At 30.5% G+C, this 15,766-nt stretch overlaps 1 protein-coding gene across 5 annotated transcripts; it reads left to right on the top strand.

Annotated features, from left to right (window-relative positions):
* On the top strand, positions 1-4,448 carry LOC137806284 (lipid phosphate phosphatase 2). 5 transcript variants are annotated; one of them, XM_068606302.2, is made up of 10 exons: positions 108-172; positions 443-537; positions 625-704; positions 838-1,057; positions 1,166-1,253; positions 1,348-1,457; positions 1,574-1,667; positions 2,281-2,469; positions 2,558-2,617; positions 4,064-4,448. In XM_068606302.2, the coding sequence occupies exons 4-10, from the start codon at positions 842-844 to the stop codon at positions 4,258-4,260; spliced, it is 954 nt and encodes a 317-aa protein (XP_068462403.1). In that variant the 5' UTR covers positions 108-172; positions 443-537; positions 625-704; positions 838-841; the 3' UTR covers positions 4,261-4,448. The 5 variants fall into 5 exon arrangements, with proteins under 5 accessions (XP_068462402.1, XP_090156164.1, XP_068462401.1 ...); XM_090300038.1 differs by lacking the exon at positions 443-537 and having other exon boundaries at positions 47-172; positions 625-637; XM_068606300.2 differs by lacking the exon at positions 443-537 and having other exon boundaries at positions 47-172.
* Positions 4,449-15,766: the final 11,318 nt, after the last annotated feature.

The raw sequence follows: 15,766 nt of genomic DNA, 5'->3' as shown, positions 1-15,766 counted from the left end.
ACTTTTCGCATAAACCATACAAGCATTAACCATACACTTCCTTCTTTTAAATCTCTCTCTCTCTCTCTCTCTCTCTCTCTCTCTCTCTCTCTCTCTCTCTCTCTCTCTCTTTCTCTCTCTCTCTCATAAACACACTCTTCCTCTAAATTCTGTTACACCGAACCTCGTGCAGGTGAGTTTCTTCTGTCTTTTAGTTACACTTCCATAGCTTTGTTCTTTAGGCTCACGCAATTTCTCACTGTATAATTCCAAAAGCTCGAAATTTATGTTAGATTCCTGTTCACAAAGGTGTGGAAAATGATCCACTTGCAAACGATTCACATTCGTCATCAAAATTCCAAAATGAGTTTAGCAAGACACTGTAGGGACAAATATGTAATTTGATTAATAGCTGTTTATCTGTGTTCATGTCTCTGATCTGAGAATTTTGGTTTTCTGCTAGTGATTCTTGCTACAATGTGTGGAAAACTCAGTTCAATTTTGCGTTCTCTGTTAAAATGCGCACTGTGAATTTTGTGGCTGAAGGGCTGTGTGCTTGTATGAAAGATCAACTTGTATCTGGAATGAGATTCTAGAGTTAAATTGACAACGCCAATTAACGTCATTGCATTACATATTTTTCAGGCATGAGCTAGAGGCTGAGTGTTATCTGCGACTGAAACTAATAAAAATTGAAATTTGGAAGTTACAGTCAGATTGCCATTGTATTCACTATGTCCAGCAACACTCTGAAAATTATCTACGTTCCAATTTTTTTTTTTCTGGTATTGTATTTCTCTAATTTCCTGTGTTTTTTTTTTTAATTTTAAAGAGCACTATTTTTGTCATTTGCTTCAGAAAAATGCCAGAAGATCGGTTGAACAGACATACGATCAGATCACATGGAGCTAAAGTTGCAAGGACACATATGCATGACTGGTTGATTCTTTTGGTTCTTGCTATCATTGATGGTATCTTGAATGTGATAGAGCCATTTCACCGTTTTGTTGGAGAGGGGATGATGACCGACCTGAGATACCCATTGAAAGACAATACTATACCCTTTTGGGCTGTACCAGTACGTTTTTGCTTCCAAGAACTATGCATCCTTGTTAAAATTGACCTCAATTGACATTCAAGATATGAATTATGGAATTTCAGATTTAAAATTGACCTTAATTGACAGATAGTAGCAATTTTGTTGCCAATAGCAATCATTCTTGTTTACTATTTCTTCCGAAAGGATGTTTATGACTTCCACCATGCTATCTTGGGTACTTTTCTCACCTTCAGAAATGTTTTCCTGTCCTTTTTTTTTTAATATTACTCTGTTATAACCTAACCTATTCAAGGCCAAATGCTATTCAGGCCTTTTATTCTCTGTACTCATTACTGCGGTGATAACTGATGCTATCAAAGATGGTGTGGGACGGCCACGCCCAGACTTCTTCTGGCGTTGTTTCCCTGATGGGAAAGGGGTGGGTTCTCAATTATAAACCAGATTTCCTAATTTATACCTTTACCATGTGATACATAGTTGGTTTTACTTAGTGATCTGCTCAAGAAACATGGTACTGATTCATGATATGTTCAGGTGTTTGATCCAGTAACCAAAGATGTTAGATGTACAGGAGATAAGACTGTTATTAGAGAAGGGCACAAAAGTTTTCCAAGTGGACATACCTCTTGTAAGTACTCAGAACAACCTCGAGTTCTGTTAGGATAATGTAAAAGAGGGAGTTACAAATTACTAATGCCCAATTTACAAATTAGAATACATCTGAATCTTCTTCTCCTCTTGCATTCTCCTAGTTATTTAATTTAACACATTAATCCCCTGACTAACTAATTAGAATCGTAACTGTTGCAATAATTCTTTCTTTTTCCCATAGTCCTCCTCCATGTTCTACATTTCATTTGAAACAGTGGTCTTATTGCCTCTTTTAAGTCAGCATAATTGATAAATTGGTAATCTTAAGTGTCATTTAAAAAAGCATAACATGTTTTAGAAGAAACAGGGTTCCAAGTTGAAGGAAGTATTGAATATTCATTGATCAAAGTTCACTCCATCAAGTATGATAGATTTTTTGAAGAACTGATAATTAAATGATAATAAAAACTGAGTTCCGTTTACAAGTCTATATTGTCAAGGATAAAGTTTCTCTATGTAAATAAATATAATAGGAATTACATTGCCAAATTATCATTGGGCATTTAGGGTGTGTAAAGAAGACCTATTTATTAGTTTGTTCTCCTTTTATAGTAATATATGCCAAAAAAGTTCAAATTATTGGTGTACAGGGTCCTTTGCTGGTCTTGGTTTTCTTGCATGGTATCTATCTGGGAAAATTAAGGTGTTTGACCGTAGGGGTCATGTTGCAAAGCTTTGTATAGTGTTCTTTCCCCTTCTTGTGGCAGCTATGATTGCTGTCTCTCGTGTTGATGATTATTGGCATCATTGGCAAGATGTTTGTACTGGAGGGCTTATAGGTATGTTGAAGACTGGATTTCCTTTGTTTGATTTATTAACATATAAATATACCTTTCTCTAGACATTTTTATACGAGATTTTATGCAGGTTTGGCAATCTCTTCCTTTTGTTACTTGCAATTCTTTCCACCTCCATATGATAAAGATGGTATGTCCAGGAATTTATTCTTTTAAACTTTTATTATTTGTTGGTATTGTGGACTGGAATGAGCTTTTCTTACGCGTGTGTGTAATGGGGGGTTATTGTTACCGTTTATTATTAAATAGTCTCCATAACTGTTTTGAGAGTATGACAATTGTATTTCATAACTGTTTTGCGGAGAATATTGTTTGCTGCTTTCGAATCATTCTCCAGATCTAAGTTTCTATAAAAGGATCAATTGAAAATCATTTTTGTCGTGTGCCTTTTCAAGTTATAGCAGTTTTAGCACTATCATGAAACTTAGTTGTTTATGAATTAAAAGTAAAAGGCACAAAGAGGGGGCAGCAGTAGTCTGTCATATTTTTTTTTTATTTCCACATAACTTGCTTTGAAAAGTAATTAATTATTTTCAGTGTTTAAGATTTAAATTTTAATTTGATTTGAGATTTGGGTTAGGTTGGGATCCATTTCTTCTTTGAAAAAAAAAACTTGGGCGAGGCTGCCCAAGCCTGGGCAAATATGTGACTTCTTTCTTTCTAGATCCGATATCTTTCTTACGCCCTAACTAAATTTTCTATATTGTCCTTTTCTTGTTAACCCTTGTATTTTCTTTTCTGATTTGTTGATGTTTCTATATTACTATATTTGGAGTGTAATTTGTACATATTGTAGACCGAAATCATATAAAGTTGCTTTGCAAAATTATATTTTCTTTCAACTTTCATCTCTCTTAATCCTACTCTCTTCTTGTATATTTGATGGAATTTTTTAGAGATGCAAGATATCTCATCATTCATCTCTCTTGAGGGATCTTATACGAGTTAGTGTGTTTCTCTTATTTTGATCTTTGAGGACTAGAGATATTTGTCTTCTGATGACCCCATCTTATTATAGCTCCAACTGTGCACCTTTTATAACATTGACGAGCTTTTCTATAAATATATTGTCCAAGACTTTAGACACCACAATCTAGATAAGTATATCAAAATTTATTAATGTGATCTTATCATAGTATTTACTAAGTGATTTAAACTCATTTAGTATTACTAAGTGATTTAAGCTCATTTAGTATGATTTGAAACTTGTTAAACTGCTTTGTATGTTTTTGTTTTCTTTCACAGTAAAGAGTTCACATTGATGAGTTGAATTTGTTTTCTTCATCTAAGGGAACCATCATAAGTCATACTAAGAGTATCCTACATTTTCTTAACTCTCTTAAATGCATGGATTGAGCACTCTTCTTTAGATAAAGTACATCAAAGAAAGTTGTGGGCTTTGAAATTGAGCATGTATCTCTCTGTGTTCCGTAGCTCGTTAATCTTCTAACTATCTTCTGTAGCTCGTTAAACTTTCAAATTATTGTCTATTGTGGTTCTTTTTGTAGATTTTGAAGTAGATTTGTTTTCACAACCTCTTAATGTTTTTACGTTTTTATGTCAATTTATTTTGTAGGATGGGGACCTCATGCATATTTCCAGGTATTGGCTAATACTTCTTCGAACAACAGTGACAATTTTTATGCACAACAAACTGAGGTTCAGATTGTATCTGTGTGTATCCCACCCCATCATGATGGTGATAATGTACAGATTAATAGATTGGACTCCAACCCCACGTTAGATGGATCACAAATTGCACGGTTACACTGACTTACTTTACATTAACGATGTAGGAAAGATTACCATGTCCATAATGTGTAACAAATATAAGGTTCAATTAAAATTCTTTTGCGGATAAAACAATATCATAGTATATTGACGGTTACAAAATGCACTATATCAATTATGTTTGAGAGGTGTTGATTGGAATAATATCTTGTTATTTGTCTTTTTTTTTATTATCTCTTGTTTTTTTTTTTTCACTTTTAGGCCATCTTGCTTGTGAATTACTAGTATAGTTACTATGTAGGAAACCTTTTACATTGTTTCTATAGAGAATTTTTACTTTCATTCATTGAGATCCATGTATATACAAATGTAATAGAAAGAGAGATTATTTCACATTGAAATAACAATGGACGTTAAAGAAATATTTTTATATCAATGGATGTAAACAATATTTTTTTAAAAAAATAAAATTGTTTATCTTTTAATTTTGGATTTCTTTTATAAACAGTTTATGTTGTAAATTAAACAATGATTTATTGCTCGTTTCCTAAGAATTGCAAGCATAAGAATACAACATTATCCCGGAGAAAGAAAACAAATCTGTGAAAAAGGTGTTAATAATAAAAACTATTATTGTAATTGATGACAACTATATAACAACACTTAAATGTTGAGTAATCCAACACGTACTATTTAATATATTATACTGAGATGATACTTTAATGTGGTATATAATATTTTAAAATGTTATTTATATGATTCTAAGTTTAAGTTTCACGTTGAATATGAATAATATATAAGAAAAAATATCCACAAATTTATTGTTTTAAGGTTTTGGGTTGAATGTGATGTGTTGATCTCTTATATGATTTGCTCATGTCCCTTGGTGTCAAATCTTTCCATTATTTGTCCTTAAAGAATCCAAAAAATTTGTGCACTTAACATGAATTGAAGACTTGAGTGGATGAAGAGTCCTAGATTTGAGGATTTAGGAATGACCAAGATGAGTAGTATATAAAAAAGAAGACTCACAAACTTGTTTGGATTAAGGGTTGTGGGTGAGTGAAAAGTTAAGGGTGTGAGTGAGTGGAAGTGTGAAGAAAGTTAAGGGTGTTTGAATTGATGGATGTGTATGAAGAAAGTTTATTGGAAAGTGTGAATGATGTGATAGTTGTGAGAGTATTTTAATATATTTTGAATAGTGTAAATGGTAAGATTACAAAATTACCCTTATATATAAATAAATAAGAAAATGAAATATTAATTAGTTTAAAGGAAATTTAAGTTAATTAAAATAATTAGTATTATATTATTTAATTTCTATTACATTATGTTATATTTAATAATAAAGTACACTTTTGTCCATGTGTGTAAAAAAATAAAAATAAAATAATTATTAATTTTTTACATAATTTTGATAATTAAAATAATTGTAAGTTTCAATTATAACTTAAAAAATAATATAAAATTGAAATTAATTAAAAAATAGAATATAGAAATGAAATATGATTTCTTCATTTTTTATTTTATTAATTGAAAAAAATTGTATTAGTTAACTTTTTGTTTGTTGATAATTTTAATATTATTAAATTCATTACATTTGATGTAGAGAGAGATAAATACATCTTAATTTGAAATTATACAAAACTTAAAAACATAATAATGTTAATTAGAAAAAGAAAAAACATCCTCAACAATAACATTTTAACCTTTATTGTGAAAACCTTCAAACGTGTTTCTAGAAGGCATATCTTATTCTGTAGGTGAAAAATAACAAAAACAACAAAAATATCAATAATAATGTTCAACATGAAAAATAGAATTAAAATAAATCACAATAACATAATGCAAAAAGACAATCAATGGCCTTGATGACGATGACTCTGATTCAGAGTATCCTCCATTTTGTCCATCATTTGATCATTCCGCTCCATCCTTTTATCAAGTTTGTCAAAACGAATGTTAACGTTCCTCATGCTTTCTTTCATGTCTTGCATCCCCGCCCAAATTTGGGTTAACATTTTAGTTTGATTGGGGATTGCGGGTTGAGGTTGAGCACCTTGAAGCTGTTGTTCTGGCAATTGATCCTCTTCATCATCTCCTTCGTCCTTCACTTGAGGCCTACCAAGTTGCCATACACCATTGACCTGGAATATATTTAATTTGGTCATACTCTTTTTGGCGAAATAATGATTCCATCCAAGCATTACCGCTTGTTCATTTTCCAAGTCGAATCCATACACCTGCAAGATGCGTGTTATCAAAATTGCATAGGGCAGCGACATGTTGTTATCTCGACATTTCATCATGTGTTGCATGATGTAATGTGGCCAATTAATCATTATGTTATTTTTTATGCACCAGAGCATGAAATTATCTTCATTTAATACTTGTGCGAAGTTGCTTCCACGAGGGCACAACATATGCACCCATGTGTAATGTAGTAGCCGGTCATTCATTGTTAAACTACCGACATTTCTGACATTCTGTCCTTGAACATTACAGTCCTCAGGGATCGTCCTAAGTGTTAACTTAACACCGCTATACCTCAAATCAACAATATTCATCCAATCCATTTCATTGATGTGTATCCGCTTGCCACAAATCTCAATGGCAAGTTCACCACGAGGTGTGATCTTCAGATTTGTATAAAACACTCGCACCAATTCCTCATAGTAGGGAAGTTTCATTCAAAGGAAAGTTTGTAAGTGCTGGAAGTTTAGAAGCTTTTGAAATTCAAATCCAGGTGCAGCAAAAAAAAGGAGAATGCATTGCTTTCGGAGTTATGACTGGTCTTCCATGAAACATATTTTCAAACACCATCATTTGCCGTTTTGAAGTAAAGTATCTTGAATAATCAAGTACTTCTCCAATCCCCGTTGCTGGTGGAGGATTAACGGCATGACCTTCTACTGGCTCTTTACCCTTACGGGTTCTGTGGCGTTTCTGGGATGCCATCTATAATGCAAATAGTTCACAACATTATGGTATGTCTATGTAAAATAACAAAAATTATAAATATAACATTCAAAATTTGTATTTCCATTCTATAAAAATAATAATTTTCAAATAAATAATTTTTATGTAAACTATGACAAATAAATTATATGTATTTTATGGTATGTGTATGTAAAATATCCAAAAATACAAAATATAGCATTCAAAATTTCTATTTCCATTAAGTAAAAATAATTATTTCAAATAAATAAATATATTTCTTTATAAAGAATTAAATGTTCAAAAACTAGTAACTATGTACACATATTATTACAAATTCTAATTTATTATGTAATCTTTTTCTGTTTTTTAATTAATACAATATTTGTTTTAAAAAATAACATTAAAAATTTATATTTACATTCTGTAAAAATAATAATTTCAAATAAATAAATGTTTTTTTATAAAGTATTAAATGTTAAAAAATATTAAATATCTGCATATATTATTAAAAAATTGAATTTATTATGTAATCTTTTTCTGTTCTTTTTAATTACTACAATATTTATTTTAATTTTTTTATAATAACATTAACAATTTATGTAAACTATGACAAATAAATTATATGTATTTTATGATATGTGTATGTAAAATGTCCAAAATTATAAAATATAGCATTCAAAATTTTTATTTCCATTAAGTAAAAATAATCATTTCAAATAAATAAATATATTTTTTTATAAAGAATTAAATGTTCAAAAAATAGTAACTATGTACACATATTATTACAAATTCTAATTTATTATGTAATCTTTTTCTGTTTTTTTTATTAATACAATATTTGTTTTAAAAAATAACATTAAAAAGTTATATTTACATTCTGTAAAAATAATAATTTCTAAAAAATAATCTATTATGTAAATTTAAATCAAAAAATTTATTTATTAACCGCTTCAAAGTTACTATGTATACATTCATAAATTTATATATTTATTTATTAACATTGTTAAATGTTAAAAAAATCTTCTGTATATTTAGTTTTTTCGTTTTTAAATTACTGCAACAATTTTTATAATCTTTTTAATAAAGGAATTTTAAAATAATAGATTTCTAATTTCAATCTATAATTAATTCAATTCAATTCATATCACAAAAATAACATATTCAAATTTTATGAAATTTTTACATTAATAATATACAATTTTAGATAATCAATTTTCCAAAACATTCACATCTAAAATTATAAACTAATTAACAAGTACTTTAAAATAATTAAAACAAATTAAATTCAAAATAAAACTAAACATCCAAACACAATTTAAAAAAAACACACATACCTTAAGAAAGCAGAACAAAACCACAACACAATGCAACTAAGATTTATCAAAGTGTGCCTGAAAAAAAATCATTCAAAAATTAGTTCAAAAAATAGAAATCCAAAAATCTGGAAAATTAAGAAACATAACCGATTATCACCTCAGTGTAAATTACCACATAATCGATTATCCACATGTTTATACCACATAATCGATTATGCTTCAAGTTCAAAAAACACCATAACTGATTATCCCACCAAATTTTTTTACAGATAATTGATTATGCCGGGAGTATAATCGATTATCAACTATTTTTTCCCACATAATCGATTATGGCAGACGTTCATTTTCACTCATAATCGGTTAAGAACGAAACAAAATTCATAGAAACTCACCTCATGTCACAAACCGAGAACCAACCACACTCTCCTACCACTATCCTTACTCACGACCCTCCAAGCTCTCTAGGTCTGTGCTTTGTGAACAAGTCAATTGTATCTGCTTTGTGAGGTTGGTTAGGACATATATATTGCTGCTGAAGCTTTTATTACGCTCATTCACTCTCTCACCAACTTACCTTGCATTCATTGAGCTTTGAACTTGGTCAAAGAGATTCCTGAACAATGGTGAGGAATCTCATGTGCTTGTTGCTGATGTGCATGCATGCTTTTGCTGAAAAGCTTCAAACAAAATACTTCCTCATGCATGGCCATATACGTCCAAGTGAAGAGCACACATGACTTTTCTCTTATCCTACGTGGCACTCACTCCCTCACCCTCTCCTTTCTCTTCACTTTTGAAAGCTCTCTCATTTGGCCCAACTTTCAACTCACCCTCACCCGCACCCTCCACAATGACTGGATCCAAACGGGGGTGGCACCCCACATTCGTCTGTGGCTACAGTGTCACCCCCCAATCCAAACAGGGGCTTAGGGTTTTAGGTTCTTAAAGGAGAAGATGACAATGAGACTATGGACTGTTAGAGTAAAGTCCAACAAACCCTTGATATTTTTTATTAAGTGTTGTTTAACAACAAAGTATAAAGATGAATATGCTTCGTCTGTAAGATGAATGTTTTCCAATAGATTATGTAAGATGCAAGTGCTTTGTTTGATAGACGATATAACAAATTTGCGGTCTCATGCTTTGTCTAATAAGTGAAGTCTTAGCTAGACGATATTTACACAATTTTATGCTAATATTGTACTTCACAGAGTTCTTTATAATCTTATTTTGTGTTTTAGGGAATGCTTCCCTTTTCAAATATACTAAGAAGATCTCACAAAAATCCTGTCTATATTAAGATCTCTTGAAGGTCACACTAAAGTTGTTCTACACTAACAAGCATCCTGACACGCCTTATGTCAACCCTAGAAAGGTTATTTGTTGCGTACGATCTTCTGATATTTTGTTTTACTTTAATTTTGATAAAAACTATCTAACCTAGGCTTGATAAGTCATGCCAACTATTAAGATATTTCTTAAAGAAGAGATAAACATTTAATGTTACATGAAGTGCATTTAATGGATCTCCACGTCTTTGCATGGATAGACGCAAGATTGAAGGTGAAGACTTGAGTTGAAACTTCTCAATAGGAAAAAACTAATTTATAATGACTTTTTCCTCAACACTTTATATAAAACAATCCTCTCCAATTGAAGAATATATAAAAGCCATATAGAGTTGTCAAAATGCTATCAATATTCACACTTAAAGTTTTTTTAGCCCAAAGCTTCACAAGAATCTTGTTTGTGTTCATTAGAAATTTTGTTTCGAAAGACGTTAACTCTCTGTCTAGTAAACAAAATCCTATAATCATTTAGATCATAATTTCTTTGTGTTAAGACAAAAGTCCTAAACCCTAAGATTTTGATAAGTGCTAAAAATAGCTAAGTATAAAACATGATCGTACATCATTTGTAAAATGATAGTTCTTATAAATCATGTAAGACACATGTGCTTCGTCTAAAGAGACGATATAACAGACTGTTGTCTTTTTCTTAAGTCTGAGAAGGCACATAAAAGAATAGATTAAAAATGCACAAAACATTAGATGATAAACACATAAACTAAGCTAACCTCGTACTTTAATAAATATTCGTATGTTTTTTTGCAAGAAATATTTGCTTGTCAAAGAGATCCGTTCAAGACAAAATATAAATAAATTTGAAGATCTATTTGGAAACGAGCTTGATAAGTGCCTAATTTTAGTAATTTCATATTAAAATATATGCATTTATGAGGATTTATTGCTAATTTACATATAAAATAATCCCTAATTTATGAATTTATACATTTTTAAATATTTTATGATCTTTATTTGAATATGAGACTTTTATTCCCAAATTTGGTGTTAATTGCAGGTTTCTAGGAAAGATTGAAGATTTGGATAAAAGAGGAATGATTTGAGCTAAAAAGATTAAGCTGAAAGGTCCTAGAATGGAGAAAAGTGTCGAAAAAACCAATCTTGCAACAGGAGATTCTTGCTCAAGCGAGAATGCTTCAGAATAGTTTTTGGAAATCGACGTCTTTCTCGCTCAAACGAGAATTTCTTGCTTGAGCAAGAATGTGTCAAACAGATTGGGCCTTTCTTATGTTTTATCACTCAGCGCAACACAAGAAGTGATCTAACCCTAGAAAATTAGGTTAAATAGGGGGCTAGAGGCTCAACCCTAGTGTACTAGATTGAGAGAAAAACACCATTGAGTGAATTGTAATCCAATTGGGAGAATGAAAGGTGCTAGAAGTATGCGTGACTAACTCTACCCTTTGGAATTGAGACTAATATGCTCAAACTTTTATGTATTGAGGTGATATCTCATATATTAATATTCAGTTCGTGATTGATTATTGATATTGTTGTTTTATTTCTAAATTTCCGTGACAAATTGAGAATCTTAAATCTAACTAGAAAGTATTTTTAGGGTTCTGACCTAAACAACAATACTTAACATATTTGAGTGCTAGGAATAAACTTGAAATGTTAATTGCTATTAACGTCTGAGCTTGTTCTAAGTTGTTCCTATAATTATGCGAGAGATCGATAGTTAGGAAACATTCTTAAGGATTTTATATGCGAGGAATCAATATAAATATAAATGAATTTTATACCGGCATCAATTTCAATCAAAGAACTTAATATTAACATGCTAATCAAAATACATGAGAGTGAGAGAGATGAAACTTAATCTCTATTTTTCTAACTTAAAGCAATTAATTCTTTATTTGTTTTCTTATTAATAATTGCCAACACAATCACTTTAACACTCTTTTTAATTGTTTTGTTTTATATTTAGCATTATTGTACTCAATAATTCACTGTTCCTTATGGGATCGATATCCGTCCTTAGGGACAATTATTACTTTTGACAACGCGGTGCACTTGCCGTAGAAAGTCATCAAATCTGCTTTCTTCGTCAACTTCCTGACAAAAAAAGTCTTTTAATTTTAACCTAACTATATGCCTTGTATGGTATGCACTTTCACCATGAATATGAGCAAACAACTATGTTACCTAAGGAGATAAACATTGTTAGCTATCAATAATGTTGCGTAAAGAATAAGAGTATTAAATGAAACAATAACGTTGAAGCTCATTAGATTCAAGGAGAATATAAAAGAAGAACTGAAAGAAAATATGTTGTGGAGAGTTTCAAGCGATAGATCTTAATTTTCCAAATACAATTGAAAGCTAAAAACTTTATTCACATAGGGTGATTGCTAGTGATATAAGGGAATGATTGTGTCGTGCTCCAGATACTGGTTATGATGGACAATTGAAATTGGAGTTGAAAATTTTGAGATTTAAGATATTCTTTTCAATCTTTCCCTGGTTTAGTCAATTCCTGGCCTGGAAAGCTTTGCTGAAATTGTTCCTTGAGTTCGTGGCCTTCCTTAAATGCTCATTGAAAGAATTAGTGTGATGTAGACATTCAAAGATAATAGTTTAGTAGTATACTGCTTGCTAATGGTACAACTTCAATATAACAATTAAAGGAACAACTTGAGAAAGACTTGCTAGAGGAGTCCCCTCAAGATGCCAAAGTAGAAGTCTTGGCCTGTGGGAATGCTACTACTGAAAGAAGGTTTAATGTTTGGATGGCATCTCTTGGCTCCTTCCATCAAATGTGGTTCTCCAAATCTGAGTATGAAGAGCTTGAAGCTTCATATATCTAAAGAAAGTGTCCATGAATTGCTATTGTACAAGCTTATTTCACTACCCTTTTTTTATGTTGGTGACTTGAGGAAGTGTTGTGAACATTGAAGTAATGCTTGTCTACTAATGGATTTTTTTTCTCTATTTGATGGTCATTCCTATTCGATCCAATTCTAACTAAATTATTGGCTTTGTAAATTATTCTTTGTTTTCTGGTATAAACAATTTGTTGTTTCGAGAAAATAACTGATTCATTTTTTTTATAAAGAACTATAAATCTGAAATTTTATCCAGTTGAACAAAAAATCAATTGGTTGATTTTTCAGAAGTTTACACTCTACTTTCAAACTTTGCGAAAATCTTGTGAAAACAATTTACTCTCCTCTTGTTTTGGCCACACATTCTAACAATAACCCTGTACTTTTCCTATGTCACTTTTCTCACCATAAAAGGAGGAAAATGATAGAAATAAGAGAACCACTCACCTTGGGAGAAAACTGATCAATAGAACTTCAAGAGGATGAAGAGAAGAAGTGATGGAAAAGCAATGAAAAAGGGAAAAAAGAATAATCTTTTGATTTCTTTTGCTATAGGTGGCAAGGGAACTTTTTCTCTTTTAGTTGAGAATAGCCTTTTTGTGCTAAGTGAATTTGCTCTAATGGAAAATTTGGTGAAGTACTAAAGAATTGGCTGAGTCAAACTGACTTGCATTAATCACAGTTGAACAAATTTGAAAACAGCTGAACAAAATTATGTAGAAAAACTTTTAAAACTCTCTTCTACATAATTTCACTTAACAGAGCCAAATATGCTAAGCAATTTTTTCCCAATAGAAATATTTTGAAACCATATTTAAAAGAGACTAAAAGACTCTTCTACTATCTTAAACTAAAGTTTGGATATTACAATGAAATCACTAATAAAATATAAAATTGTTACCTCTTGAAAAAATTTATCTCTTATCTTAATTTTAATAAGATATTCTAAATAAATATTTTGGATGTTTGTATCTTTCTAAGTCATGTAATAATCATAATTACTAATAGAATATTATCTCCTAAAATTAATTGTCCATTATAATATATTATTATATTAAAATACCGAAATTTTAATGTGACATTACATTTATAATAAAAAAATTTATTATAATATTTTAATTAATAATTAATTTTTGTAATAACTAAAATCTCGATCAAAAGAGAACTATTGATCTATCAATTACACAAGAGGTTGGCTACCCATGTGGGCTAATATACATTGAGATACTTAAATAAAAAAAATAGTTTATTATTACTGAAGGCAATTACTTCCTGTACCCAATCAATTGCTTCCTGCACCCGACAAATTTTTTAAAATCCCATTATGCCCTTGTAGACAAATGCATTACGAATATCATTATCTGGAATTGAGTTTTGTATTCCGGATGTACATATCCGGATCTGGGTGTTGAATTTCGAATGTACATATCTGGAATAGTTAACTATGTTCCGGATGTGGGCATGGAGAAGTATATTTTTTGACTTATGGATTTCTATATTCGGAAGCTATGTGATATTTTTTTTCAGCATTATCAATGGATATAGCTGTCTCGGAGGAGAAATGCAAATGAAAGAATGGCAAGATGACGTTGTTCGCTGCGTTTAGTGCGAAAACGAAGGTAGTGGTGGTGATGGCGGTTGCTACGCGAAAACGAAGGGGTGTTGTGATTGGGTGCAGATCTCTCCCTTAACCTAATTTCATTTTCATTAAGGACATTTTCATATTTTCACAAATTTTATTAAGGGCATTTTGATATTTTTGCAAACATGATTGAGTGCCAATTCAAATGGATTGGGTTGGGTGTAGGGAGAATCAACCATTACTGAATTGGAAGAAAAGTTTATTGGGCCAGGAACATATTTAAGAAAAAAAAAGGTTGCAATGGGCATCACAAGCCTTAATCCATTGGATGGTTTAGACTAACCTTGAAAGGAGTATGTTTATCCTTGATTTGAGTTTGGATTCAAGGTTTGGCTCTTAGAAGGAGGCCATGTGACGAATATCTAAAGACAATATGAGGTGGAATTGAGGAACAATGAAGTCAATTCTCCATGCATGCATAGAAAGGGACCTTCTTCTCATTTCTCTCATCTTTTCCTTTCTGATTTCTCATTCTTTTGTCTCTCTATCGCCCCTTTTAGTTTGTGGTTTAGGGTTTCTGTTATTTTGGTTATATGACAAAGACAATCTCACTTGCTCAAAATGGTTTCTATGGAAAAAGACAAAAACATGAGACATAACGAGTTAATGCGTTTCAGATAAACATCGCCTTTAATTTAAGAATAAGGATGATGAGACAGACACTCCATTTCCTTTTACTACACACCCATCCAACATCATTCATATCACACTTTTATTTTTAAATATAAAATAATTTCAGATGAATCAACTCAAAAAAAATAGAAATTTATATTTTTGAGTTTTGAAAACAAAAAAGTTTTATATTTTTTTTATCTATAAAAATATTTCATAATATATAATATATAAGTGAATGTAAATTTCGTTTGATAAACCAATTTTATTTTATAGTATATAAATGGGTGCAAGTCTTATCTAATAAGTTAATTTTATAGTTATTTTTTAAGACGGTATCAGAATAATTTATAGTCTATTTTAACGAGAATTTGGACGACTCGCTATCAGAATATTTTTTGTATTTTTGAACGCTGAATTTTTTATTTTATTTTTTATTATCACGTGAACTAGAAATAAAAATATTTCATTATATATAATTTGTAAATGAGAGCAAAATAAACCAATTTCACTTCATAGTATATAGATATGTACAAACCTTATCTAAGAAGTCAATTTCATAATCCATTTCCTAAGATGATATCATAACAATTTAAAGTCTATTCTAACGAAAATTTAGCCTACTCGTTATCGAATTACCCATAAATATATAATGTCTCATTTATTTAGATATTTTATAAGTGAATTTATAAAATTGAATTATACTTAAATTTATCATCCTTAAAAATCTTTCATACATTTATTATTTTTACTCTATGTAAATCTCCAAGTAACACCATGCTCGAACGTATTCATTTCCTTCCCCTGCATTTTATCGAGTTCATTACATGAAGCAAATAGAACTAA

The sequence above is a fragment of the Phaseolus vulgaris genome, chromosome 3 (assembly GCF_051622355.1).
Source record: "Phaseolus vulgaris cultivar YP4 chromosome 3, ASM5162235v1, whole genome shotgun sequence".
Classification (NCBI taxonomy): Eukaryota; Viridiplantae; Streptophyta; class Magnoliopsida; order Fabales; family Fabaceae; genus Phaseolus; species Phaseolus vulgaris.
This window is presented reverse-complemented; position numbering and strand designations above follow the sequence as displayed.

What these genes read in the sequence shown, in the direction of transcription:
- LOC137806284 (XM_068606301.2), top strand. Translation starts at nt 842, where the DNA reads ATGCCAGAAGATCGGTTGAACAGACATACGATCAGATCACATGGAGCT. An exon ending in GTTTCCCTGATGGGAAAGGG is followed by an intron (nt 1,458 to 1,573) that starts GTGGGTTCTCAA and finishes TGATATGTTCAG; the next exon opens with GTGTTTGATCCAGTAACCAA. An exon ending in TCCAAGTGGACATACCTCTT is followed by an intron (nt 1,668 to 2,280) that starts GTAAGTACTCAG and finishes ATTGGTGTACAG; the next exon opens with GGTCCTTTGCTGGTCTTGGT.